General features: G+C 36.7%; 1 protein-coding gene across 4 annotated transcripts in view; it reads right to left on the reverse strand.

Annotated features, from left to right (window-relative positions):
• The window catches only part of LOC139968786 (protein FAM13A-like), an 81,628-nt gene that overhangs the window by 10,974 nt on the left and 57,502 nt on the right, over positions 1-13,152 (reverse strand). For 2 of the 4 annotated variants that reach the window (XM_071973166.1, XM_071973164.1), the window contains 6 exons: positions 12,743-12,801; positions 11,682-12,304; positions 10,491-10,593; positions 7,388-7,447; positions 5,899-5,958; positions 459-594 (listed from right to left, as the gene is read on the reverse strand). In XM_071973166.1, coding sequence (XP_071829267.1) covers positions 459-594; positions 5,899-5,958; positions 7,388-7,447; positions 10,491-10,593; positions 11,682-12,304; positions 12,743-12,801 — 1,041 coding nt within the window. The remainder of the gene's footprint in view (positions 1-458; positions 595-5,898; positions 5,959-7,387; positions 7,448-10,490; positions 10,594-11,681; positions 12,305-12,742; positions 12,802-13,152) is intronic. The other 2 variants (XM_071973165.1, XM_071973167.1) reach the window with 2 other exon arrangements.

The following is a 13,152-nucleotide window of genomic DNA, read 5'->3' on the forward strand; positions in this document are numbered from 1 at the left end:
CTACGAAGTCTTACATACCTCCAGAGTAATGTACATTTCTGCAATTAATAATTCAAATCAAATAATAGTAATAATAATAAGTATGCAACTTGTCATTACTTAATTGAAATGAGCTGTCCAGCTATTACCCAAACTAATGTTATGAACACATTAAGTCTATTAACATCTGTCTATATATATTATTAGACAAAATCAGAGAAATAAGATATCACTCATAATTAACAAATAAAGAGTGTAGTTTTAGAAAATATTTTTGAAAATATTTTTACAAAAATGTTCTTATACAGTACTTCTTACTTGTCAATGATGAGTCATATCTTATTTCTCTGCTTTTGTCTGATAATATTTTCTTTTGGAGTACATGTCAGTACTGTGACAAGATTAAAATTATTTTTAAAACAATGAAATCATTTTCTCTCTAACATTCAGATTTGTAAATTTACGATGAGCATTCATACCTTGTGACCGTGCTGTTCGATGTATTCTTCTTCGTACTGTCGTATCTTCCTCTTCAAGTTCCGAACTTGTCTCGTCAGCTGTTTAATGTTCTGGGTTTTGTCTAAGGGCTTTTCATGGGTTCTGTCTGCTGTTGAGCTGCACGGGAAAAGACAAAATTCCAGTTTTGTTATAAAGAAATAAAATTGTAAAAAAAAAAATACATACTTTATTTAAACTTGCTGGAAAACCCATGATACCCAACAAAGAAATGTTATTTTCCTTTTTGGGTGAGTAGAAAAATATCATGATATGAGGAAATTGTAAAATTTGACCAGAAGGAGGAAAAACTAAATTTGAATGGTGAATGAGTAAGAAAGCCGATGATCAAGCTTTGGAAAGGGAATTCTCTTAAAACCCTAAAATTAATCAAGCAACCTCCCCCACCCCCACCCCCCCCACAAAAACACACCTTTGACCAAAATACCCAGGTCAATCTGAAACCAACCAAGAAACTTCTGATGGATTTAAAAAAAAAGAATAGATTTACAATTTTAAGATCTTGAACAAAGCAGTATAAAATAATGCTGAGGAAGAACTAAATTGTTGAGTTCAACAAGTTTTGAGTTTTCCAACAGATATTTGTAACATTTCCCTGTCTTCCACAGATACAATCTGCTATCATAGGTACCGTAAACTGTGAGGGTTTTGTTAGGATTAATTAATTACGGAGATATTACAATCATTCACCCAGTGCATTGCATTTGTTAGACAAAAAAAATTGAGCTTAGGTTCTGAAATCTTATTGAGCAGAATCTCTAAAGAAGAAGAATTAGTATTGCTCAGAAAATGCTCACAAAGTTGAAGAGAGAGAAAAAAACGTGTTAACAATCTGCTAATCTACTGCAGAAAAGCCACCTGTAGATGAAATGTATTGAAGTAAGAGGGTCGGTCCATTGTTTTGAACCTGGTAGGATCAGCTTAGATCCTGCTTGGACCTAATTGTGTGTCCCCGTAATGTTATGCATTGCTCACAAGATTACTTTAAATCAGTTATGTAAGGTTATGCTATTATGAGAGCTATGAAATGTAACTCAATACAGAATACACAGTATCTTACGATATCTAACAGGTTATAAAAGGAGTAAAAAATGATTCACTCTAAAAATGACTCCCATAAGCTGGTTTGAACCCCCTCCCCCTTGCCCCCATAGATCATAAGTGACTTTAACTATGACTCAATCCTGGTCATTTAATGTTGTTAGAAATGATACAAGTCAACTTCATCAACAGATGAAATGACTTATTACATCACTTCTCTGCTAAATTAGCATAACTAGCATAACCATTAAGATGATATGAACGTAGGATATGAGACCTGAGGTGAGTAGTTCCTACTCATCCGAGGGGCTTTTCTGAGACTGTCAGCTTCCCAAGCCACATTCCTATCTCCCCCCCCCCCCACACCCTCCTCCCCGTAATATGTGCTGGTAACTGAAGAAAGAAAGCTACATAAACAATGAATACAGTGTAAAGTTCACAGTTGATGATAACATCTCAGTGTTTGAGATACATCAAACTTATTTAATGCTCTTGTTGATCATTTTAATCCTCTGTGTCGTTGGACACTGTGAGTAGTTCAGTACTCCTGGCACCCACTTGAGACAATTCTTTTCCATACTGAACTTGCATGTCCTGCTTCAATGCACTTACATTATCAGTATGAACAGTATGAACAGTATGAACAATATGAATACCCTGTTTCTATCAGAAAAAGGGACGGAAGTGTTTGTACTGTCAGTATGAGTGCTTTGAAGCATCATATGGGAGGACAGTATAGAGTGGTATTAAGCATATTTAAATTGTCCCTACTGGCTGCTCCTGGTGGAGGTATCATGCATATTCATGAGGGTTTGTAGTGGCTTGTGTGATGTGAATATTTGCGGTATTATATGGCAGTTCGGGTGCAATCATACAACTTTTTTGCTGCAAACACCTGAAGATATAAGATTAGCAGATACCCTCTTAGAGCAGCCTGGATACAAACCAGTGTATGAGAGATAAACCATAATTAAATACACATTTAAAAACACTCACTCATATCTTCCATTACACAATAGTCTTATTTTGATTTTTGTGCGACTCACTGCTGACAGAGAAAAGGCAAGGTGTCAATAATAAATCTGACGTCATTACTTGTCACTTCAATTCCCATCCCACAATATGAGTTACCTAGCTTGCAATTCACTTTCCAGGTTTATGTATGTATATTTGTATGTATTTTAGATCCTCCTGCAAGCAGGAACTTGCGAAGAAGCCATCATTGGCTTATCAAAGCTGCAAGCCGACCGAAGTCAGTCTCTTAGATTCATATTTAACGTCCATGATTATGAATTGTCAATTGTCAACAACTCTGTAACTGGACAACATACATTAATCTTGGAGTGATTCAAACTCTGGACCTTATGATTGAAAGGCACCAGCGTTTATTCCCCCCCCCCCAGTAAACTGCCACCATATGAACATAGTCACACAAATTTACAAACTTGTAACTATGATGTTACTTTCCATCAGTGACATTCCATCATGTGAATATTCACAGAACACATGTCGTCCAGGTTACGAGAGACTTTCAAGTTTCCTTCCGGTAATATTTATCTTTAAAAAGTGATTCGTTCAATTGATGCAATACTGACTGAACGTATCATTACTCTTTAGTTTTCTGGTAGGCCACTAATGATATTACACTGAGCATGCAAACCATGGATTCATGGTGGAACATATTCCCACTTAGAATACTACTTGATCACAAAGGATTCCCAAAGATCTGCAGTTCCATCTGATGAATGAACTGTGTATTCACTCCATGACTTTTTCATGAGAGTTTTAGAGGCTTAAAGGAAATAGGTTTTATTCATTAACCTTGGTTACATGCAACACACATAAAGGGTCTCTGTCAGTCGTTATTGTCGAGAGTTAAAACTCCAGTGTAACGTGCAGTGACTTGGTTCTTTCAGTTAGTTTTTCTCATTAAATTAACATTATGCAATAATATGCAAAGTAATGATTAAACAACATGCATATGCATATATATAAACTTCTCTGTATGCTCTCATTGGTCCTTACAGATAAAGACTGTCAAGAGGTTTAAGCCTGGTTACATTCAGTCTCTTGTGTTGTTTAGTTAACTTTTCTGCTTAAATTAACATTACGGTAATAGTATGTAAAATAACATATTAAAAAATATGCATATGCATGATATAAACTTCTGTCTAATTTCATTGGTCCCTACAGATAACAACTATCAAGAGGTTAACTCCAGTTACATACAGTGTCTTGGGTATCTTTAGTTACATCTTTTTTTATTAAGTTAATATTATGCAAATATCTTATCAAAAACATGCATATGCATGTACCAACTTCTCTGTCTGATCTCACTTGTCCCTACAGATTTGTGTTTAGAAAACCAACTTTATAACAAAAAACAACAAAAGGGAGCTTGGATGCTGATCTTTGTCTGGCGTAATGATTAAACCACACAAAATAGCAACAAATAGCCATCATCGATATCATGTGAAGAATAGCAGGCTACAAAATCACCTTCAAAATGGCAGCACATCAATCTTTTCATTTTAAGTAAAAATTGGAAGACAGGAGGGAATGGGGAGAGGAAGTTATGGTGGAAGGTTGGGTGGATGTCAGTGCAGAGGAGTAGGAGAGCAGAGGGTATAAATCAGGGTAAAACACAACATCAATTTTTTTTGCAGTTTCATCAAGTTGGAAGTTCCAACAATTTCAAGGGATTAGCAACAAACATTCAGTTCAAATTTGCAAAGAGTTTCTCAGGTAACCCACAGACTTAAGAGAGAAGAATAACTTTGATACAGAAGACAGAGGGAATAGGCATATGCCTGCTACCTTTTTCATAACTTTCCTTAGCCTAATTATTCTAGACACAGAGCTTGTTTACATTCAAGTTTTGATATCTTGAATAATTAAAAAAGTTCCAGTTCTGAGACAAATTTTTTGAAATGAAAATATCTTATCCACCATCAATTTAATCATCTGAAGGGTAAAACATGTAGCAACTCCGTTCCAAAATGCTCTATCTCTTGAGTGATGGGTTTTACATTTTTGGTCTAATTACTTAATACTTAACTCTATAGTTTTCATTTGGGTTCAATTAATCTAGGCTTGAATGTTATTGAAAATTGTGGGCTTCTGCATACACTTTGTAGCTATTGCTTCTCCTCATTAGATATCCTACCACGAGATCATAGAGCTATGTCACAGTTATCTAAATGGGATCTCACGTAATAATCTTGAGATTAATACACATTTTGTAGCCATTGCTTCTCCTCATTAGATATCCTACCACGAACCATGAAGCCATGTAACAGTTATCTAAATGGGATCTCACGTAATCATCTTGAGATTAATACACATTTTGTAGCCATTGCTTCTCCTCATTAGATATCCTACCACGAACCATGACGCCATGTAACAGTTATCTAAATGGGATCTCACGTAATCATCTTGAGATTAATACACAATTTGTAGCCATTGCTTCTTCTCCCTAGATATCCTAACATGAACCATAAAGCCATGTAACAGTTATCTAAATGGGATCTCACGTAATCATCTTGAGATTAATACACATAATCCAAATGTTTTGAACCACCTAGCAGATTCTGTTTTAAAATTGCTTTCATAACTGAGATGACTATGAAAAAGAAGTACCCAGGGAGAAAATATTCTAGAAAAACGTTATAATTATTTCCCGGTTGGGCTCTATTTAATTTGCAAGAAGCAGAATGTTATATGATAATGCTGCACATAAAAAAATATATATATAAAAAAATATAAAAAAATGACAGGAAAAACTGCATAACAGGAAAAGTAGCAAAAGCAACTTGGAACTACCTTCTAGTAATGATTAATATTCAGAGTATATAAGCAAATTCTGCTTCGGATTATTTTTGAATGTAGCAAGGCTTGGGTATACAGTTATGGGCATTTGGATGAAAACGAGAAGGAGTTGGCACTGATTTTTCCTTGTGTTAGTAATGAAACTGATTAATACCTAGGTTCTAGAATAGCTATGCTTTGCATTTTCCAAGATATGAAAAATGTCTTGTTCAAAAGTGCTATTCCTTGTTTGGCCTACTCAAGGACTGTTCCCCCTCCTCCCTCCTCCTCCATGCCCCTCCCCAGTACAAGAAAGAAATACAGGTTGTCCCCTCAGTGTTTTACTTTTACACTAAATATTGTTTGGTAATCTATTTTAAAAACCAAGAGAAAGAATTAAGAATTTTGATAAACTACCATGAATACTGAAGGCAGTGGTTGAAATGGTAGCAACAGTGGGTAGTAGCTGCAGCAGTCACTGCCATGGTTACAGCAATCAACATGGTTGCAACAGTGGGATTGCATTGCATCAAAATTATCAATGCATATACATACCCAAAAGAAACATATTGTTTGGATGGAGGTGAAGGAGGCATACTGATGTCACTCCAAAAACTAAACAGAAATGGAAAAGATCTAAAGAACTGATTGCAAAGAAAAAAAAACAAAGAATTCCAACAAGGAAGGAAGGGACAGACAAAAAAAAAAAAAAGAGAGAAAAGTAGGAATCGTGCAACTAATCTATAAATGTGGACATTCACCTCATAAAAGTAAAACAATTTCAGCATTTTGAGCTGAGAGAGAAGAAGAATTTTCTTGTTACAAGAATATTCATGAAGGAAGAATTAGGGAAGACAAAAACGAATTTTGACTCTGTATTCAGAAGAAAACACCTCAACAGTGTTGTATTTTGCAATAGTCGACTAAAAGAAATTACACGTCCCAAAACAAGACTACAAAGGGATTTATACAATAAGAAGATCACAGGTTTTCTAGACTTTGAAAACAAGAATGAAAGATTCACCACTAAAACCTGTAACAAAAGATATGCAAGCTGCTCATTTGTGAATATTGATAAAAATGACAAAAAGATTAGATATATTATAAACCATAGTTTGAGAAGATAAAAAAAAAAAAAACAATTAATGTTGCACAACTGTGAGATACTATGGTGCAAAAGTGAAAACAAGGGAGGTGATACAATAACACTATGAAGCATCCCCAGGTTTTTGTTATATTAAATAAACATAAACAAAATGGCCAGTCGTCTTTTTTCATTTTTTTCCCATACGAGGTCACTACTTTATTGATATAGACATTAGCTTCACTTTTCCGATGAAAAGATTAAAAAGGAAGGGAAAAACAAGGAGAAATAAAATGCCAGCCGGAGCCCTTTTGTCCAGTCTGTGCATTTCTCCTTTGTGTTTAAGAAATGGTTGAGTGATCCTTGTCACCCCCAATATCACCAACAATGGGATGAAAACAAATAAGAAAAGTATGCCGCAAGTGTAGACCTGTTTCTTTGATTGCCATAGCAAACTACTGCCACCAGGCTAAGTAAAGGCATTCCTCCTGGAGGGATACCAAGAAATGTCTGCACTATGCAAGTTCACTTCTTCCTTGGGTTGCTGGCCAGTGTTTGGTTTTAAAGCTACGAGTATGTAGGCTTTCCCCGACGTACATGTAGCTGCCTAACGTCGTGAAATGACTGCATCCCAGGCTGACTATGATTAATGTCCATGCCAGGGAGTAGAAATGGATGTAAAACTGCGAAGGCTTCCGGCGGAGAAAACTCTCTCCGAGAAGTCTTTGATTTTGATACGTGTGACCCGGCTAATTCCACTTTCCACGGTGACAGTCAAACACTGGTGGCGTTAGTTTGATAGTTATGTCATGGCGACAACACACATTAACAAACACAACACAGACAGCAGGAAAAAACCCACCAAAAAACAATTACAACAACAAAGAGGGTGAAAGATGTCTCTTTTTTTTTTTAAAGGAAAATTAAAGGTGAAAATAAAACAAAAGACAAAGGCTTCACCTTCCCCAACAGGGGGGTGTATCTTTGGCCCTGGGTGAGAGGGGGGCTTCCTCCCAGCTCCTGTGAGAAACAATAAGGAGAGAAAAAAGGCATCCAAAGGACAATGAACAACACTTACCACTGAGTACAATTAAAAAACACAGAAAAGTAGAATACAGAGGAAATACTGCTACTTTTTAAACATGAAGTGAGGACTGCAAGTTATTACATAATCACAATATGAATAATAAACCCACCAACAGGAAACAGGGAATCTGGTATACATAATATAGTACTGACTGGTGGAAGATTAAGTTTATTTGCTCGACAGTGTAGTAAATAATTCAACTAAAATACACTCAAAAATTTGTGAAATGCTTTCTCATGGAACTCCTAATTGTTGAGAAAGAAGCATCCAATCAAGAGGGTTGGGTCGGAAGAGGGGGTAACTGGGAGAGGGTTTCAGAGGTGGGTGCGGAGTAAACTTAATATCTTTGAAAGTCAATGGAAATTACACATCCATCGTTTAATCGAAATGTCAAACATCACCGACTCATTCAATTGTCGAAGCTGGTGAAGTGAATAATTGGAGTAATGACAACAGAAGGCCTAAATGACAATAGAAAGGTCAGCCTCAAATATTCTGTAATGGGAGGGGGGGGGGTGGGGAGGAGTTGGACTTGACTAAAACAACTCAACCTGGGATGGTAATTCTCCCACTCTAAGGGTACCTACAACCCATCACCCTCCCCCTTCTGATTATGATAAAACTGAAACACTGTCATTAATAGATTAACCATATATTCCCCCGTCACCCGTAACGATACAAAAGCATTCAGTCATTCTGCAGGATGCTTCAGACGTTCAACTTTATTTACAATACGTTAACATCTAAGTTCACATTATTTCACACTTTGGGAGACTGACTAAAATTGCAAATCGGGAAATGGGAAACAATTTCTGGGAAGATATGAGACGAAGATTGAGGGAAGATGGAGACGGGATGAGCTTGACACCAACCCTTAGAATGGATTTAATAATTCTAAAGCATCAATTTACAAACACATTCACATACAGTACATCTATTCTAGAAACATGCCTGCATATTTTGTAAAAATTATATAGCATATCAGTGATGTAAACATCTGTAAATATGAATCATACATTCAATCAGATATATCTAATGAGAAGCAAACCAGGAGGTAGGAACGATACGTTTTCAAATTGAAAGCTTCTAAAATTAAGGCAATGATATTTGATGACATGGCAACCAAAATAAGTAAATATATGAATATGAGTAAACACATAAAAGTTGTGGCAATTTCAAATATCGACGAACACAAGAAAATGGCACTTCAACCACGAAGAGAACACACACAGCCGACAATTGTTTATTAATCATGAAATATGAAGCAATATCCTACAAAAAAATATATATATATATATATATATATATATATATATATATATATATATAAGAAAAGGATAAAAAAGAAGGTAAAACTGTGAAGAGAAACGAGGAGTGGGTAGAGAAAATAATGGGTGAGGGCAGTATTTTGATTATAATCAAACCTCTTGTTTCACCGATTTGAATCGATCATCCTCCTAAATATTTCTACCGACTAACTCGTTTAAGTTTAGATGAACAGTTCATGAACAGCAGAGCACCACAGGACCTTAATGTACGGAATGATATAAGCGTACCGAATCTTCCGAGAGACGTTTTTTAAGCGCGTACTGCTGAATGTGTTTCCTACACAATGTTGCTGCTATTACAATCAAGAAACTTAAAGGTGTTTCAAGTTCCCTTGTCTTAGTCGTGTCCTCCATCCCAATGGATATTCCACGTTTGTAATAAAAAAAATAAAAAAAAAACCAAACAAAGTTATTTACGGTACTTCTACTTTTGAATTTATTGAGGTGACATGTAACCAGCAAATAATCACATCATATGTTCATGCACTTATGCAAGGAATGTTCCAAACCTTGTAAACCTTTGAAACAATCACAGATTTGTAACTGACTTTGTAAGAGACTTATCCCTCTTCGATAAACCAACAATGTTTGCGACTCTGACCCATGCGTAGCCGCTTCATGCATAGACAGACATACGGCATGCTGGTAAGAGTATCTTCATGAACGCATTGGATGTGAGGTTGTGATACAAGTCAAAGAGTTTAATATTAAGAGCTTCTGTGTGTATCAATTTCCTTTAGAGAAGCTGCCAATGAGGAATAATCTTTAGGAATATTTTCTCTCGTTATGAAAGTATCACCACTATCAGGATGATCTGCAGGTTCGAAAATGTTTTGTATGGTTTGAACACAAACAAACTACAAATCCTGAGGTTGTAAGAAATCAATGCAGTTGTTTTGCATGAACAGAATGTACTATCATACTAAAATGAAGGATTAAAGATATTGAGGGGGAAAAAATATCTACTTTTCCAATTGCTCAGGGATGAGGGTGCTTAACGTTTCTGTATGCTTTGGGTTTCAATTTTTTTATGTTACAATGTTTGTGAGTGATGATAAAATAGACAGTATAAGTAAAGGGGAGATAAGAGTAGGAGGGGGGGGCGTAGGTTGGGGCAGTTCTTCATACATCTGTTGGTACATTGACAATGCTGTCTGTAAGGTGATCATGTAGGTTCTGGCCCTATCGATACCACTAGCCAAGATAGAAGGTGAAGGCACTGTATTCTTGGTTGTAAGATCAAGATCTCTGTTACTAACCACACATAGCCTTTACAGAGTGAGGAAGACAATTTAGAAAATTTGAAGGAAAGTTGCATCTCTTCGGAGTAACAAGAACTGGCAGAGACAAATTGTTTTGCGCAAGAACATGCATGTTTGCAAATCTTGTCTTCAGTTAGTAATTTGCAATCCTTGTCAGTGTTTAGCATCATCCAACATACCAGGCCATGCCAGGGACTAACAAAGTTGTGATGTTGATCTCAGAGTTAAGATAAGATAAGAAAAGAAAGAACTTCCAACTTCTGAGAAACCCTGTGGATAAATGTTTCTCCACCAACCAAAGCCAGACAGAACATTACTAATGAAAGGTTTCTTCTTTTGTCTGGTTCGAAGTAATAAATGAGATTGAGACAGCTTATTTTGCTCACCTTGAGACTTTGTCCACTGGACCAGCTTTGACATCAATGGTGAGCTCCTCCATGTTGTTCAGCCAATCAGCTCGTTGATGAAGAGTCCAGGCCGGTATAGGTTCTAAAATTGGAGGGAGAAAGAAACAAAAACAAAGAAAAACAAAATGATGTCATGTTTTATGACAGAGTTGTATGAACAATCCCCATTAATGTTACATAGTTCTAGTAAGAATACTGCTGTATTCATGTCTTACGACTTTACAAGTTTACAGACTCACTTTTGATGTAGTGATGAAAGGCATGCTCTGTATGTATGTTCCATATGTTCAATTTGATCAATATTAAAAGTGTCGATGCATCAGTCAGTATGCGCCCTTCCCTTACAGTCTAACAACTTCTTTGGGAGACTACTCAACTTTGATACTGTATATCAATACAGAATTTGACTTAACAATTAGAGCCATTGGAAAATGTGATAGCCTACAGAATGTGCCACAAGGTCACAGTGAGCACATCAAAAGTCAAAGGTCACAGTGAGACCATGTCAAAGGTCACAGCCAGGTATGTGAGTCCCTCAATGAGGCTCTAGCTGCTGGATGGTATTTTTGAGGCAGTTATATCTTCAGGGGACAATTGATACTAAAGACAAAATATAAGATTGACTTAGAATGTTTTTTTGGGGGGGGGAGGGTGAGAGGAGTATCTAATTCTGCACAATGGATTTATTTGATACAAATTTTCACTTTGAGTACAGTGCTATACAGTTCATCCACAAGAAAAGTTTTATAAATTTACAACTTAACACACCAAAAAAAAATCTAATAACCGACCTTGGATGTAATTGAACAAACTCACAAAAATGTCCCTGTCTGACATTGTTACACTTTAACAATTAGGTTTGATAAGTGTTTGACAGACTTGATTTGATCAACAACATTTCCACATATTCATACAATAAAATAACATATGAAGCTAATAATAATAAGACTTGTAATGTCTCTCTATCCATTATCTCCTTTGAATCTTCACTGCCAATTTCCCCAATTACTTTTTCTCCTATTTATAACTTATTTTTTCACTACTTTTTTTTTTTTATCCCTTTCTTCAAACAACACCAGACAACACCTTGCTCTGGATTTCACCGAACCTATAACGCCGCCACAGAATGACACAAACGTCAATTCGCATTAGTCTGGAATAAATCCTCACCGTCAGACTCTGCATTTGCGTGTAGACTCGAGAGGTCTAACGATGGCACCAGATGGTCTTCGTTATCCTCTTCCTGTGACGGCCTCGAGACCTTCGGACTGGTCGATCTCGATCTGTCATCCTCTCTGTCGTTGGATGGGCCCGACTTGGACTTCTCCAAGCCGGTGTCGGCTAACCTCGTCTTTTTCTTGCCGTGTTTGGATTCGACGACTCCAACCTCTGGGCTATCTACATCCCTGACTCTGAGGTCATTGGCTTCCTTGCTATATAGTCTTGTTTTCTTTTTGCCCTTTTTCTTTGGAGAGCCAGCTAGGTCATGCTGACTTTTATCTTTCGTGTGGTCGTTCTTTGATTTCGGAGGGTTATCGTTGGCAGTGTCGTGCCTCTTCTCTTTCCCTTTGTGGCCCCTTCCCCCTTCCTCCACCCCTCCTTGAGGGGCACCATCTGTCCCAAACTGCTTCTTTAGTCTCGTAGCCATAGCAGCCTCTGCAAGAGCCTTGTGCGGTGATATCTTGTGTTTGCCTTGTGGGTGATGATCATGTGACGAGTGTTGAAGACTCCCATTGGTCAATACCGAGGGTCCGCTCCCAGTACTACTTTCGAAAATGTCTCCACTTTCAGACCTGTTGAGAAATCAGGAATTATATAAATCAGTTCCAACCTATTTGAAGTTGCCAAAATATGTTCGATTGCTACGGGGCTTAGAAACTTGGAAAAATATTTTCATCAAATACATGAAAAATTCCAAACATTCTAGGCATGGTAGAATGAGGGTGCTAAGGTAGGTGGGGAGACAGGTAAGCAAGGAACGAAGTCAATTCTGCAATTTCAAAATCCAAAAGACCTCTACCCACAGATGGTAGAGGAAAAGCAGGGCCTAAAGTAATTATAAACTCAAAAAAAAAAAAAATAAATATATAATGTGAAGAATTAAAAATTAATTTTTGTAAACCCAAATTCTTCTATGATAGTGAGTAAGATACTAATTCACTGTGACCATCAATTCAGCATCCATCATAGTAATATACATCATTTCGGCCCAGAAGAAGAAAACAGTTTACCTCTCACGACTCCTACTCCTCGCTCTAGTCTTCGGTGGATAAACACGACCCTCTGTCAACTGATAAAGAGAGCAGAAAAGGTAAGTTATTCTTAGAGGGATGACAATATTATCAGGTGCTGCTTAAAGGACATATCTTCACTCCATGTTTTCAGTTGCACATCCTAGCTCTTTCTGGTAGATAACTTTCTCGAGTTATGACCAAACCAGTTTATAATAGTTCCTCAGGATCGAACTGGTCTGTTTTAGTTCTTCAAAGGACCAAATAAGGTTATTGCAGTTTCTCCAGAACTACATAAAAGGATCAAAGGTCTTTCAGAGCTAGTTTAGTTTATAAAAGTTCCTAAAGTTCTATCAAGCAAGAATGAAACTAAATCATTTTACTTCCTCAAGGCCAAAACTAGTTTATTA

Source organism: Apostichopus japonicus, chromosome 6, assembly GCF_037975245.1.
Source record: "Apostichopus japonicus isolate 1M-3 chromosome 6, ASM3797524v1, whole genome shotgun sequence".
Lineage (NCBI taxonomy): Eukaryota > Metazoa > Echinodermata > Holothuroidea > Aspidochirotida > Stichopodidae > Apostichopus > Apostichopus japonicus.